General features: G+C 38.9%; 2 protein-coding genes across 5 annotated transcripts in view; one reads left to right on the top strand and one right to left on the bottom strand.

The window, feature by feature from the left end:
• Positions 1 to 3,994, bottom strand: part of ALOX5 (arachidonate 5-lipoxygenase) — a 43,576-nt gene extending 39,582 nt beyond the window's left edge. For 3 of the 4 annotated variants that reach the window (XM_028511272.2, XM_036026686.1, XM_036026685.1), the window contains exon 1: positions 3,723 to 3,993. In XM_028511272.2, the coding sequence (XP_028367073.1) occupies positions 3,723 to 3,872 (150 nt within the window). In that variant the 5' untranslated portion in view covers positions 3,873 to 3,993. Of the gene's footprint in view, positions 1 to 3,722 lie in introns of all 4 variants that reach the window. The other variant, XM_028511275.2, reaches the window with a different exon arrangement.
• MARCHF8 (membrane associated ring-CH-type finger 8) overlaps positions 1 to 9,851 on the top strand; it is a 175,643-nt gene extending 165,792 nt beyond the window's left edge. The window contains exon 8 of the mRNA XM_036026690.1: positions 8,567 to 9,851. Within this exon, the coding sequence (XP_035882583.1) occupies positions 8,567 to 8,820 (254 nt within the window). The 3' untranslated portion in view covers positions 8,821 to 9,851. The remainder of the gene's footprint in view (positions 1 to 8,566) is intronic.
• Positions 9,852 to 16,539: the final 6,688 nt, after the last annotated feature.

Below are 16,539 nucleotides of genomic sequence, written 5' to 3'. Positions count from 1 at the left end.
GCATTGTGGTTATAGGAAAGGAGAAAGCAAGATCCCCAAGATGGGGAGGAGGTGGCTAGAGCATGGAGCTCCTTGGGGCAGAGGTGACAGGTGCTGTGTGAGATGCTGGAGAGAGATGGACCCAGGAAAACATGCAATTCACCAGTCTCATTTTATGAAAGGGCCAGTTTGCTCATTTCACTTGTTGCTTTCAACTCTTTTTTGAATATTGCAGCAAAGTGTTAGCTGAACAGTTTTCATTTGAATTTTTTATTAGCATTTTAAGAAATGTTTCATTTTTCTCTGCCCCCAGACCCCTGCTGTTGCTGCAACAGGGATCTCTGCTAAAGCAAGGACAGAGGAGAGTCATGGAATGGCCCAGCCAGGGACACCCATCTTGGAGGGCTGATAAGAAACTGGTGGGGTTTGGTGGGGGAGAGGAAGATGTTGTGGAGCAGAGAGAGGGGGATTAAAGGGTGGACATGAGAGAAACTGGGGCAAAAAGGAGAAAGGGAACAGTGGTTAGGGATATTGAGGAGGCAAAGAGGAAAATGGAGACAGTGAAAAGAGAAATTGAAGCAAATAAGAGAGAAATGGGGTACTTTGGGGGACTGTGAGAAATAGGGAGCAGAGGGAGAAAGGGAAGAAAGAAGAGGAAGCAGAGTGTAGGGAAGAGGGGACAGAGAAGAAGGACTGGGGGATAGAGAGAGATTGTGAGTCAAAAGGAAACATTTATTCTCATTAATATATTATGAGAATGAGGTATTCTAGAATGTATTCTTCATGAATATACTATAAGAATATTCACTGAGTATATTTAAGAAGTATATGTAATTGTATAAATTGTTTACACTTATAGAATATATTTCCAGATGCCCTTTGCTTCCAGATGCCCTTTGCTTCCCTAAAAATGCTGTCATAAAACAAAAATGGGTCAAGTAAGATTTCCCAGAAATATTCTGATCTGTTAAAATCATCCCATCTTACTTGAATTACTTTAAGTCAACAGAATTAAAGGAACACATCAGTTTGTCAAATTTCCCAAACTTGGGTTAGTCTCTGGGCTCTGCAGGTGCAGTCTGGGCTTTCCCCAACAAACAGCAAGGAGCCAGTGAAGGTGTGACTGTTTATAAGAGAATCTTCCTGCAGAGGACTCCCCACTCCCAGTCCTGTTGAGGACTGAACTCTGCAGAACTCTGATGAGAATAACCAGGGCTCTGTGACTCAATTTATTGAGAAAAAAAAGTCAGTCCTGTACATTATTTGACCAAGGGAGAATAGGGGGTGTTGACCTGCTAATGACCTGGAAATGGTTGAATTGGTTACCTGAAATAATCTTTACTGTTACTGTTATTAACCATCATGATTAATACTTTTCAAGTAACACTTTTCAAGTAAAATGGGATAGCTTTATCTTCTCAGCAAGTATTTCCTCAAAGTTTTTCTTTCACCTTTATTCAAAAGGGACGGATTGTCCTTAAAAGAGACATTGGCTGGGGAATGAGGAAGTCACTTCAGGCTGTGAAAGACAGTGTGGAGTAACTTTGCATCGACAGGAACTTTCTCAAAAGCTGATTTTTTAAAGAGCACTTCAGAGCCAGCTGGTTCCCCTGAACTGCAGCAGCCTCCCTCACTTGCTCCCTGTCACCCCAATGGAAATGTGACATGCAAATCTCTCCTGAAATTTGCTTCTGAGACACTCACTTAGGTGTTGAATCACAATGGCATTTGAATGAATTCTCAGGGCTAGGAAGACAGAACAGAACAAGGGAGGGAAATAACAAACAGAACAGTGCTTGCATCCCTCTTCTAATCAACAGTCCGTTATGGCCACACCACTGTGGCTCTTCCGGGGAGAAGCCACACATGGGTGCCCTGCACTGCATAGTGAACACACTGATGTGTTCAGTGTGTGGAAGAGAACAGGGCCCACTGTGACCCACTCATAAAAGGGAAATAGTCTGTATCCTGTTCTCCCCAAGGTGTTGGGGGAATGCATAAATAATAGAAATAAGTGAAGATGCTTCAGAAATGACAGAGGGTGTCATTTCAAATGGATGACTAATTAGCCCTACTGCACCTCTGTCCCAGGGCCAGATTCCTGGTAAGGGAAACCAAGCAATAACAGTTTGTTCTTATACTCAACACCTAATTCTTAGTGAAGGGAGCTCAAGCCAAGCTAATACTTGGTGGGGCAAAAGGAGGTTTACAGTTGTTTATATGAAAAATAATACAATAATCAATAAATAATAATGCAAGAATAAACTGTTTTTGTGTACTCACAATTGTAAACATACTTTTGCCCTATGCTGTATGTTGAACTAGGCTAAGTGTCCAGTTGGCTCGTAGCAAGGTTCTGAGGCTCCAGAGTAGGAATCAAGCCTACTTGGAGTTTGGAATCTGGAACATGCTTTAGGCTCTGGAAACCTAAAATACACATCACAAATTTTATCCAATATTTGGTTGAGCCATATTAAATTGCCATTTTGTCTTTTAAACATAATCAACTCTGAGCAATTTTATGTGATTCAACCTTATAATCAACTAAGTGGTGACAAGACAGCTTTGTGAAGTCTATATTTCTTTGGTCTCTTTTAGGAGCTGGGGGTGGTGGAAAGGAACATATCTATGGGGACCTACAGTTGTTGGGACTATCATAATAGTCATTTGCCTCAGTAAATAAGCCACTGCCGATGTGCTTGCCACTGGGCTGGGCATGTTACTAAACATGGGCCAGGAGAACTGTGACCTGTCATGTTCACAGGGCTAGAATTCATGCCCAAGTCAGCATCAGGAGCCCATTTGTGTAAGAACACCTATGCTTGGCCTTAGACAGCACCTGGCACCACAGACTAGGGGTACAATAAACATTGGCTCCTTTTGCTTCCCAAACTCCCCCAGCTCAGTCTCCAGTGAAGAGGTAAGTGCCATTCCCCTTCTTCTTCCACTGAGCCCTCACACCTTGGGTGGAATGCTCCCTGGTGTACACTGCTGGGAGTCAGTGAAAACCTTCAGGTTTGCAAGGCTTCTCGTTAATTGGATTCTCTTGTTCTTTCCCTCTAAATTCCTCTGGGGACCAGTCCTGAAGCCATCTTGTTGTGGAGACACCTGCTAGGGCCACTCTAAGCCACTAACTGGGCTTGGGGTCCCACAGGAAAACCTGACTTGCCTGAAGCCAACCATTTCATTTTGCAGTTGGGGAAACTGAAGCCCAGAGGAGACAGAATGAGCTAGTGGTCAGGCCCAGATGGAACTCAGGTCTCTGTATCCCCATACTTGCACTTTCTGCCACAGCTGGCAGCTGCTCTGAGGTGCCCTCTGTGCTTCACAGCAGGGCAAAGACTTGCAGGGTCCATGACTATGAGTATTCTCCCCCAACCCGAGGAAGAAATCCTACAAAGCAGGGTACTAGTAACACTGCCAGTAGCACTTGCCCAGTTAAGGGGCCTCTCAGAACCTCGGGTCCTTATCTGTGAAATGGAGAGCAAAGCTTTCACCTTCCCTGATCCCTGGGGAGAAGAGCCTTGCTCTGGGAAAAAAAACCCAATCATGGGTCCCAGCCGGGCCACAGGGCCCTGGATGCGCTTCCTCGTGGTCCAAGTCTCCCACAGAGATTGCAGGACACACCTCCAGCCCGGTCCTGGCTGCTCTGATGGGTCTCGAGATTCCTCCGTCTGGGTCTCTCTCCCCGTCCCCCAACCGGGGGTCCCAGGTGCCCCTGCCCAGTCCCTCAGCGCACTCACCGCGCCACGCTCAAAGTCGTTGTAGAAGGGTTTGTCTAGCAGGTGCTTCTCGCTGCAGCCGGCGGAGCCCACGAGGCTGAGGTAGATGTAGTCATCAGTGCCAGCGAACCACTGGCTGCCGGTGGCCACGGTAACTGTGTAGGAGGGCATGGTGGTGGGCGGGCGCCACGGGCAGTGGGCTCAAGGAGCTCTTGCAGTCCCTGCACGCTGGTCCCGGGGCGTCCACAGCTCACCAGGATCCAAGCGCTGTTTCCACCCTTTGCTCTGTCTGGGCCCCGCCCCCGCTCCGCCCCTACCCGCCCCCACCCCACACCACGCCCTGCCGGCCGAGTCCTCTGCTCCTGCAGCTCTAACCTGGAGGGGACCGCCTTGGATGCTGGAGGAGTTACCCATTCCTGCGTTCACTTACCTGACAGGATGTTTGTTTTAGTACTAAGGGAACTGGAGCAACCTCATCTGTCATCCATCCTTCCATCCATCCATCCATCCATCCATCCATCCATCCATCCACTCAGTCTTCCATTCACTGTTACCACTCTTTACTCCCACTTCCGACCTCAGTCCCGTTACTGCCAGGCTTCAGTGAGGGGATAGCGCTGGGCTCCCTGGACCCTACAAAACATATGTTCTCACAAAAACCCCAGTATGCGTGGGAGGCCATGCGACAGGAACAATGACCCATACTGTGTGTTCTGGAAGTCTACAGTAGAAAGAGGACCTGGGGAGTCAGGGAGGCTTTCTGGTGGAGGCCACATGTGAACTGACACTGAGGGTGAGATGAGACTTCCGTCAGCATTGCTTCTTCCTCAGGCTTGGCTGAATGTCACTCTGGGCAGGGTGCAGGTGGGCACGTAGATGAGACAGATGCCAGCCACACCCAGGCCGTGAAATTGACATTATACAGTGGAAAGCAGAGCAGCCAGAGAGAAGGAGGCCAGGACAAGAAAACCCAATTTGGGGTTGTCTGGAGGAAATCAGCCAACTTTCAGAGACAAGGGGCTGAAGAAACTCTGGGGCTGGGAGACTGGATGAGTGGTGGGAAAAGAGTTAGGCTTGTTTAAAGATAGCTCATCGGAGTGGACCGATGACAGAAGTCCTGGGGAAGAAGATAGGGACCCCACAGCAAGAATGTTTCTGGAGTTAGGGTTGTTGCCTGAGGAACCCACTGCCCAGCGGAGTAATCTGTTGACTTTCTAAGTGGTGGTGGGCAGAGGTTTGGGAAGGATGTTAGAAGGCTTTATGCACTAGAGGAATTTGCAACTCAAATTTTTTCTGCATTTACCTATACCTCACCCACACCCTCATTCAACCATTACCACCCTCCTCCACATCCCCAGCTTCAGAATTGGGTCTAACTGCTTGTGAACTGAACTAAATTAAAAGCAAGTTAATTCTATGTAAGGTAGAGGGTATGTCAAGTCACCTGCTTTGTACATTCCCTTCTGAGGATGTACAAAGATTCAGGCTCCCCATTTCTGGGAGCCTGCGCTATACCTGGTGGCAAATCCCACTTCCTCCTCTGCCTGGCGGGATCAAGACTGGGCAGAAAGAGGGTACTATTCTATCTGTATGCCTGGGGAGTAAGGTCAGATTTCAGTGCAACTGGCTTCATTCATCAAAAGACAGGCTTCTCTGGGAATCAAATTGGAGAACATGCAAGGCTCTGGGCACAGTTGTGTCGTGGCAGATGAAGATACCACAACAGTGGGACCTATACTCTGCCAGGCAAGTTACCTGCTACAGGAAACCCTGGAGGAGGTATTAAAAATGCCTCTAGAGTACCCTTCAAATCTAAGAAAAAAATGGTTATTGTTTTTCTTTAAAGAGAAAAGACTGTTCAAGTCCTTTGCCCACTTTTTAATTGGATTCCTTGTCTTCGTAGAGTGCAGTCGTGTAAGTTCTTTATGTATTTTGGAGAGACACTTCTCCAAGGAGGACATACAGAAAATCCAAAGACACATGAAACGATGTTCAATATCGCTAGCTATCAGAGAGATGCAAATTAAAACTACAGTGAGATACCACTTCACACCAGTCAGAATGGCCATCATAAACAAAGCAACAAACAAGTGTTGGAGAGGTTGTGAAGAAAAGGGGTCCCTAGTGTACTGTTGGTGGGACTGCAGACTGGTATAACCACTATGGAAATCAGTATGGAACTTCCTCAGAAAACTAAAAATGGATCTGCCTTTTTACCCTGCGATTCCACTGCTGGGAGTATATCCTAAGAACACTAAAACACCAATCCGAAAGAGCCTGTGCATCCCAATGTTCATAGCAGCACAATTTACAATAGCTAGATGCTGGAAGCAACCAAGATGCCCATCAGTAAATGAATGGATCAAAAACGATGGTACATTTACACAATGGAATTCTATGCAGCAGAAAGAAAGAAGGAGCTCCTAACCTTTGCAACAGTGTGGATGGAGCTGGAAAACATTATGCTAAGCGAAACAAGCCAGGCAGTGAAAGACAAACACCATATGATCTCACCTTTAACAGGAACCTAAACAACAAAACAAAGAGGCAAGCAAAATATAACCAAAGACACTGAAATAGAGGACAGGGTGACAGTGACCACAGAGGAGAGTAGAGGGAATTTCAAGGGACATTGGGAAGGGTTCATGGGAACAAACTTAAAGGACACATGGTCAAAAACTAGGGGGAGGGTGGTAATAGGAGGGAAGTGGGGAGGGGTGGGAGCAGGGCTGGACTGGGAGTAAAAAGGAGAAAACTGTATTTGAACAATGATTAAAATAAAATTTAAAAAAAATATAAGAAAGGACTGTATACATTTTTTGACAAAAGTAATGAATTACCATTGTAGAAAATATAGAAAAGTTTGATACAGAAACAAAATTCATAACAACATACAGAAAAGGCAATTATTAAAATTAACTACATTAGATATTTATACCATTAAAGACACATTGTATGTGCAATTTCATGTCATTTTTCCATTTTCTTTAATATAACATACATGTTTCCTATGAAATTTCACTTTTTAAATATTTTAAATACTGTATAATATTCAATTATATAGATACTCCACGATTTCCTTAATTTGTCCACTATTTTTGGATATTTAGGTTGCTTTCACTCATAAATAATGCAATGGTACCTATTTTTCACTTAAAACATTAATTTTTCTTTCTTAAGATAATGACTTAGAAATCAGTGAAAGTGAATGAACATTTTGAGATTTTTGTTACATGTTATTAAGCTACTTTCCCAAGGACTATAGTAATTTACCTATATGGCATTTACTCTCATGCAGAACATGGAATGCTTTTTTTCACAGAAACTTTGCCATCATGGGATAGTTTCCAAAATATCTCTATCTTTTTCTTACTGTCTCTGCCTTGGTTCAGGCTTTCAGCATCTCCTGCATGTATTGTAACAACAACTTCCTACCTAATAATCCCTGTACCTATAGTCTACCTACCTCCTCCTCCAATTCTCTAGTGAGAGTTATTTCCTTGTGACATAGATGAGATCATCTCACTGTCTTACTTAAAGTCCTTCATTGTTTTCCTTATTTTAACATTTTTACAACTTTATTGAGATGTAATTAGCATGCCATACAATTCATTAATTTAGTGTACAATTCAGTGGTGTTTAGTAATATTCAGAGTTGTGAGACCATCGCCACAATCAAATTTACAACATTTTCATCACCCATTAACAGTCACTTCCCATATCCTTCCTCATTCTTCTAACCAGGCTAAACACTGATCCACTTGCTGTCTTTATAGACTTGTCTATTTTGGACATTTTATATGAATGGAATTATATAATATGTGATCTTTCACATATTGTGAAATGAAGCCACATGAAAGTGGCTTCTTTCACTTAGAATAATTTCAAGGTTAATTCACATTGCAAGATACTATGCAAAATAATATACTAGTATTGTATTCCTTCCTGTTGCAGAATAATATTCCACTTTATGGATATACCATGTGTTCATCCTTTTATCAGATGATAGAAATTTGACTTGTTTCCATTTTTGAGCAATTATTAACAATGATGCTATGAACATTCATGTATACATTTTTGTGTGAATGCATGTTTTCATTTTTCTTGGGGACAAGACTAGGAATGGAATTGCTGGATCATATGGTAACCCTGTTTAGCATTTTGAGGAAGTGCAAGATTGTTTTCCAAAGTGGCTATACCATTTTACATTTCCATCAATGATAGATGAGGTTCCACTTTTTTCCATATCCTTGCCAACACTTTATATTCTCTGTGAAGTGGTATCTCATAGTAGTTTTTATTTGTTCTTCCATAATGATTAATGCTGTTCAGCATTTATTCCACATGTTCATTGGCTAATTGTATACCTTCTTTAAAGAAATACATATTCAGATATTTGACCCATTTTAAAAAATGGCTTATCATTTTACTATTGAGTGTAAATGTTCACACATCCTGAACAAAAGTCCCTTATCAACTATATTATTTACAAATATATTGTTACTTTTGTGTGTGGCCTTTTTACTTTTTTTAATCCTGACCTGAGAACATTTTTTCATTGATTTGAAAGAGGAAGGGATAGAAAGAAATATTGATGTGAGAGAGAAACATCAATTGGTTGCTTCCCATATGCTCTCAGACCAGGGATCACATGCACCCACACTGGGGATCAAACCCACAACCTAGGTACTTACCCTGACTGGGGATCAAACCTGAAATCCTTTGTTTACAGGACAATGCTCCAACCAACTGAGCCACAGCAGCCAGGGCAATCTTTCTACTTTTTGATGGCTTTGAATCACAAAAGTTTTTAATTTTGAATAAACCCAACTTATATATTTTTCTTTCGTTTCATTTTATTTTAGGGCCATATCTGTGGATCATGAGAAAGAAGGTACATACCTACCAAGAAGGACTCCTGGTGCTAAAATGGGCTCAAATTAAAAACAAAGCAAAACAAAACAAAACAAAACAAAGCCTAACAGTCATTTCTATACAGGGGTCTGTCATGCAAACAGACTTCAGGGAGAAACTTGCACTGAACTGCCTGCCTGCACTGTGTTCCTGCTGTCTGAGCCAGTGCTTTATAAAGGAGTTCCTGGAATTGTATTTCAACTAATAGGACTGAGATTTCCTCATCCAATAGGAGTTATGCAACTATATCCCCAATAGTATCTTCACTGATCGATCAGAGCAGCTCCATTCTGACCAAACTTCAGGGTTTGGAATCTATTTGCATGAGGATGGACCAAGTAGGAACCAGAGAAGGGGACTTCTGTCTGTATAATCAGCTCCTTCTGGCTTGAAAGGTACCTTCTCCCTTTCCACTGAAGACTGAAGACTCAAAACCGAGATTTCCCGGCTGGAGATGGAACCCTGAGGAAGTCTTGCTGGAGCAGAGATTGGACTGTATGGAGCAGAGCAAGGTAGAGTGGAGTCGACAAGAGCCAGTGGAACCTATCAGAGCAGAGCTGAGCTGCCTCCCCAGGGGATCCCACCTCGCCCCAGGTCTACCTAACAGTCATACAGCTTCATAATTGAGCTATAACACTTGTGCTATTTCATAGCATGGCTGTGAGCCATACTGTTTCAAAACTGAGCTGTTTGCCCTGCATTAAGTTTTCTTTTTTCACCACACTCCAACTTAAGGATTCTTGTTGGTGGTGAATTGGCACCAATGATCATTGGTTGCTATGTCTAAGAGACTGTTGCCTATGCTAAGGTCACAAAAATTTACTCCAATGTTTTCTTCTAAGAATGTTACAGTTTCAGTTTTCATTTAGACCCTTGATCCATTTTGCTAATTTTTATATATGGTATGTGGGGATCCAAATTCATTCTTTTGCATGTAAGTATTTACTTGCCCATTCATCATTTTAAAAATGATAATTCTTTCTTCATTAAGTGTCTTGGCACCTTAATAAAAGGTTACTTTGTCATAAATGTAAGTGTTTATTTGTGGACTTTTAATTCTATTCTATTGATCAATATGTGTACTATCTGCCAGTGCCACAATGTTTTGATTACTGTAAACTTATAGTAAGTTTTGAAATTGGGAAGTATGAATTCACCATTGTTCCTTATTTTTCAAGAATGTTTTGACTCTTCTGTGTCTTTTAAATTTTCATATAAATTGTAGAATCAACTTGTCAATTTCTGCAAGAAAAAAGCAAGATGAGATTTTGATATGCATTACATTGAATCTATAGATCAATTTAGGGGGAGTATTGTTATTATAACAACATTAAGTCTTCTGAACCAAGAACATGGAATAAGTTTTAATTTATTTAAAACTTTTCTAATTTATTTCAATCATGTTTTATAGTTTTCAGTGTACTTTTGGTTAAATTTATTCATAATTGTCTTACATTTTTAAAAGGAAATCTATTTATTTATTATTTGTTTATTTTTTGTCCAGCTTTATTATGGTATAATCAACAAATAAAAATTATACATATTCAAGATATACAGTGTGAGATTTTGATATACAGATACACTGTGGCATGATTACCACAATCAAGCCAATGACCACGTTCATCACCTCACATAGTTACCTTTTTTTTGTTTGGTGTGGTGAGAACACTTAACATCTACTTTATTAGCAAATTTCAAGTATATGGTACAGTATTATTAATTATAGTCACCATGCTGTGCATTAGACTCCCAGAACTTATAACTGAAATTTGTATCCTTTGATGCGCTTCTCCTGATTTTTCCTGCCCCAGACTCTGGAAATCATCATCCTACTCTCTGTTTCTGAGATTGATTTTCTTAGATTCCACATATAACTGAGATCATACAGAATTTGCTTTCTGTGGCTGGCTTATTTTATTTAGCATGTCCTCATGTTCATTTACATTGTCACCAATGGCAGGATTTTATTTTTTATGACTGAATAGTATTCTGTGGGGTGTGTGTGTGTCGCATTTTCCTTGTTCACTCATACATTGCCAGACACTTGGGTTGTCTTTTTCTTGCTTAATTGCCTTGGCCAGAACCTCCAGGAAAAGTTTAAATAGAAGTAGTAAAAGCAGGCATCCTTGTCTTGTTCCTGATTTAAGAGGTGAGCATCTACTGTTTCATCATTAAGTATGATATTAATTGTAGGTTTTTCATAGGTTCCCTTTACTAAATTGAGAAAGTTTTTTTGTTCCTATTATTCTTTAGTGTTTTTACCATAAAGGGTCTTGGAGTTTATTAAATGCTTTTTTCTGCATCAGTTGAGACATCATGCAGTTTTTCTTCTGTACTCTATTAATATGGAGTATTACATTAATTGCTTTTCAGTTAAACTGACTTTGCAATCTAGATAAATCTCATTAGATTATTGTGTATAGTACTTTTTATGTATTGGATAGATGTGTTAGTATTTTTTTAGAATATTTTTGTCTATAATATTGGTGTCTATATATTAATAAGAGATATTGATCCTTAATTTTCTTTTTAATTTTATTATTTATTTATTTTTAAACACAGTTTACATTCAATAATATTCTGGACCAGTTTCAGATGTACAGCAAGGTGACCAGAAAACCAAGCACTTTGGAGATTGTTTCCACTGCTGCTCCAGGCACCCACCTGGCCCCATATCCAGCCATTTTGACATTATTGACCATATTCCCCATGCTGCAATCCACACCTCTATGCCCATTCAGCAACAACCAATTTTTACGGCTCAATTCCTTCACCTTTTTCACCCAGCTCCTCAACTCCCCTCCCCTCTGACAGCTGTCAGTCTGTTCTCTATATCTAAGAGTTTATTTCTATCTTGTTTGTTTATATTCATTAGATTCTACATATAAGTGAAATCATATGGTATTTGTCTTTCTCTGAATGGCTTATTTTACTTAACGTAATGCCTTCCAGGTCCATCCATATTGGTGCAAAGGTAAGGTTTCCTTCTTTTTATAGCTGAGTAGTAAAGGTACCACAGATTTTTTTTTTTTACCTACTTCTCTACTGATGGGCACTTGCATTTCTTCCAAGTCTTGGCACACTGCAAAGGACACAGGGTGTACATATTTTTTTTTCAAATTATTGTTCCTAGTTTCTTCAAATATATTGCCAGAAGTGGAATCACTGGGTCATAAGGCAATTTCATTTTTTATTTTTTTAGGAACATCCACACTATTTTCTATAGTGGGTGCAAAACCTGTATTCCCATCAACAGTGCATGAAGGTTTCCTTTTCTTTACATCCTCACCAACACTTGTTGTTTGTTTTTGATGGTAGCCATTCCGACTGGTGTGAGGTAGTATCTCATTGTGGTTGTGATTTGCATTTCTCTGATGATTAGTGGTGTTGAGCAACTTTTTATGTATCTATTGGTAATCTGTATGTCTTCTTTGGAGAAGTATCCATGTATTCTGCCCACTTTTTAATTGGGTTGTTTGTTTTTCTGGGGTTAAGTTGTCAGAGTTCTATATAAATTTTAGATATTAAACTCTTATCAGATGTAGTATTGGCAAATATGTTCTTCCATTCAGTAGGCTATTTTTTTTTTTCAGTTTGTTGATGTTTTCCTTTCCTGTTCAAAAACATTTTAGTTTGATATAGTCCCATTTGTGTATTTTTCCCTTGACTGAGGAAATATGTCAGAGAAAATATTGTTACAAGAAATGTTTGAAGTTTTACTGCTTATGTTTTCTTTTAGGATTTTTATGGTTTTGAGTCTTACATTTAAGTCTTCAATCAATTTTGAGTTTATTTTTGTATGTGGTAATGAGAAGGTGGCCTAGCTTCATGTTTTGAATGTATCTGTCCAATATTCCCAATACCATTCATTGAATAGACTATTTGTTGCTTTCAGTTTTCTATTCTACATATGAGTAAAATCATATGGTTCTTGACTTTTTCCATTTGACTTATTCTGCTTAGCATGATATTCTCAAGATTTATCCATGTTGTTGCAAACAGTAGTATTTTATCTTTTCTTATGACTGAGTAGTGTTCTACTGTATATATGTACCACATCTTATTTATCCAATCATATATTGAAGGACACTTTGGTTATTTACATGTCTTAACCACCATGAATAATGCTGCAATGAACAGAGAGGTGCATAGGGCTTTGCCAATAAATGTTTTCAAATTTTTCAGGAAGATACCCAGAAGAGGGTTTGCTGAGTCATGTGGAAACTTTATTTTTGATTTTTGAGGAACCTCCAAACTGTTTTCCACAGTGACTGTCCAAGTTTACATTCCTACCAGTATAAATGAAGGTTCCTTTTTCTCCAACACTTGTTATTACTTCTCTTGTTGAGAACAGCCATTCTAACAGGTGGTATCCTACTGTAGTTTTGATTTGTAATTCCCTAATAGCTAGTGAAGTTAAGCATCTTTTCATTTATCTATTGGCCATTTGTACACATTCTTGGGAAAAGTATCTGTTGAGGTTCTCTCCCATTTTATAATTGGAGTGTTTTGTTGTTGCTGTTAAGTTGTATGAGTTCTTTATATATATTTGGATATTAACCCCTGTCAGAGCTGTTGTTTGCAAATATATTCTCTATTTGGCTGGTTGCCCTTTTGTGTTTGTTGACAGTTTCCTTTGCTGTGTAGAAGCTTTATAGTTTGATATAGTACCATTGGTTGATTTTTGCTTTCACTTCCTTTGACTTGGGGACAAATTAACAAAATTTTCTCTAAGATCAACATCCATAAGTTTAGTACCTATGTTTTCTATGTAACTTATTGTTTCAGTCTTATATTTAGGTCTTTGATCTACTCTTGAGTTACTGTTTGTGTATGAGAACACACAGCAGTGTAGTTTTATTCTTTTGCATGTGGACTTCCATTTTCCATTTATTGAAGAGGTTTTCTTTCATAAATTGTATATTTATGGTTTCTTTATCAAGAATTGTTTTCCCATATACATGTGGGTTCATTTCTGGGCCCTTAATTGTGTTCCATTGGTATCTGTATCTGTGCTTGTTTGTTTGTTCATTTACCAATACTATGCTATTTGAATTATGGTCATTTTGTAGTATAATTTGAGGTCAGGGAGGGTGACACCTCCTATTTTGTTACTTTTCTCAGGATTGCTTTGGCTAGCCAGAGTCTGTTGTGGTTCCACAGAAATCTGATAATTTTTTTGTTCTATTTCTTTAAAATATGCTATGCCTTGAGATTTTGATGGTGATTGCATTAACTTTGTAGATTACTTTAGGTAATATGTCAGTTTTACCTGTGTTGATTTTTCCAATTTATAAACCCAGAATATCTTTCCATTACTTCATATCATTTTTTAATTTCTTTTACTAATGTCTTGTAGTTTTCAATGCAGAAGTCTTTCACATCTTTGTGAAGTTTATTCCTAGGTATTTTATTCTTTTTTTTAAGATTTTATTTATTTATTTTTAGAGAGGGAAGGGAGGGAGATAGAGAGAGAGAAACATCAATGTGCGGTTGCTGGGGGTCATGGCCTGCAACCCAGGCATGTACCTTGACTGGGAATTGAACCTGGGACACTTTGGTTCGCAGCTCAATCCACTAAGCTATGCCAGCCAGGGTGGTATTTTATTCTTTATATAGCAATTGCAAAATAAACTTATATTTCTTTTTCAGAAATTTTATTGTTAGTGTATAGGAATGCATAGATTTTTGACATTTTATAGGTTTTTTAAAATGAAGCCTTTAGAGTTTTCTATATAAATAATGACACCCAACTTTTTTCCATAATGGAATAAAACTAAAAATCAATTACAAAGAAACCTGAAAAACACACAGTGATGTGGAAGCAAAATAACATGTTACAAAACAATAAATGAGTAAACGATAAGATCAAAGAAGAATTCAAAGGGTACCTTGAGACAAATGAAGATGAATACACAACAACACAAAAATCTATGAGACACAGAAAAGGCAGTCCTAGGAGAGAAGTTCACAGCAATAAAGGCGTACCTCTACAAGCAAGAAATACTCAAGTAAACAATCTAACTTTGCACCCAATTTAACTAGAAAAAGAACAACAAACAAAACCCATGGTGAGTAGAAGGATGGAAATAATAAAGATCAGAGCAGAAATAAATAAGAGTCTAAAACCCAATAGAAAAGATCAATGAAACCAGCAACTGGATATAAGAACATAAAGTAGATTAATAAATCTTTATCCAGATTCATCAAATAAAAAAGAGAGAGGACCAAAATAAATAAAATCAGTAATGAAAGAAGTTAAGAGACAGCTAACACTGCAGAAAAACAAATAATTATTTTTAAAAATTATGCACAACTATATGCCAACAAAAAGGACCATCTGGAAGAAGAGGAAAAATCTTAGACACATATAATGTTCCAAAATTGAATGAAAAAGAAACAGAAAATCTGAACAGATTGTTTACAAATAATAAAATCAAAGCAATGATAAAAAATTTTCAGCAAGCATAACTTCTGGACTGGATGGCTTCATAGTGAATTTTACCAAACACTCAAAGAACTAACACTTTTCCTTCTCAAACTATTACAAAAACTTAAATAGGAAGGAAGACTCTTGTGCTCATTTTATGAGGTGAGAAGTGAGGGAACCAAATTCTAAAACCAAATAAGTGCTGGTGAGGAGGTGGGGAAAAGGGAACCTTCGTACACTGTTGGTGGGAACACAGACTGGTACAGCCATTGTGGAAGGCAATATGGAATTTCCTCAGAAAACCAAAAATGGAACTGCTTTTTTATCCAGTGATCTCGCTGCTGGGATTATACCCTAAGAACCCTGAAACATCAATTTTAAAGAACCTATGCACCCCAATGTTCATAGCAGAATTATTTACAATAGCCAAGTGCTAGAAATAGCCAAGTGGCCATCAGTAAATGATAAAAAAAAAAAAGAAAAAGAAAAAAAAAACTGTGGTTCATTTACACAATGGAATACCATGCAGCAGAAAGAAGGAAGGAGCTCCTACCCTTTGTGACAGAATGGACTGAACTGGAGAGTATTATGCTAAGTGAAATAAACCAGGTGGCAAAAGACAAATACCATAGGATCTCACCTATAAGTGGAAACTAATGAACAAAAGAAACAAATGAGCAAAGTCAAACCAGAGACATGGAAATAAAGAACAAACTGACAGTGACCAGAGTGGAGGGGGGAGAGGAATAATGAGGGATAGAAAGAGAAGGGTCTAGTCAGGGACATGTATAAAGGACCCATGGTAATAGACAACAGAGTGTGGATTGACTGGGGGAACATGGGGTGGGCAGGGGAGGGGAGAGCAATGAGGGGAAAATTGGTACACCTGTAACTGAACAACAATAAAAATAAAACCAAATAGACACTACAAAGAAAGAAGCTTATAGGCCAATATCCTTGATGGGCATAGATGCAAAAAAAATCAACAAAATATTAGCAAACTAAATTTAGCAATACATTAAAAAGATCATATTCCATAATCAAGTGGGATTTATACCTGGGATGCAAGGTTGGAACAATATCTGAAATTCAATTACAATGATATATGACATAAACCAAATGAAAATTAAAATTTTATGATCTTTTAATAGATGCAGGAAAACATTTGACACCCATTTATTATAAAAACTGTAAGCAAGAAAACTGTATTTGAACAGCCATTAAAATAAAAAAAAAACTGTAAGCAAAAGGGGCATAGAGAAAATATACTTCAACATAATAAGTGCCATATATGACAAACACACAGCCAACGTCATACTCAATAGTAGAAGGGAAAAGCATTTTACTTAAGATTAGGAATAAGACATTAGTGAACAAACATTAGGGAAGTTCACTTGCACCACTCCTATTCAACATAGTACAGGAAGTCCTAGACACAGAAATCAGACAAGAAAAAGAAATAGAAGGCATCCAAATTGGAAAGGAAGGATTAAA

This window comes from Phyllostomus discolor, chromosome 5, assembly GCF_004126475.2.
Source record: "Phyllostomus discolor isolate MPI-MPIP mPhyDis1 chromosome 5, mPhyDis1.pri.v3, whole genome shotgun sequence".
NCBI lineage: Eukaryota > Metazoa > Chordata > Mammalia > Chiroptera > Phyllostomidae > Phyllostomus > Phyllostomus discolor.
Note: the sequence above shows the minus strand (reverse complement) of the source record. Positions and strands in the feature narration are given on the sequence as shown.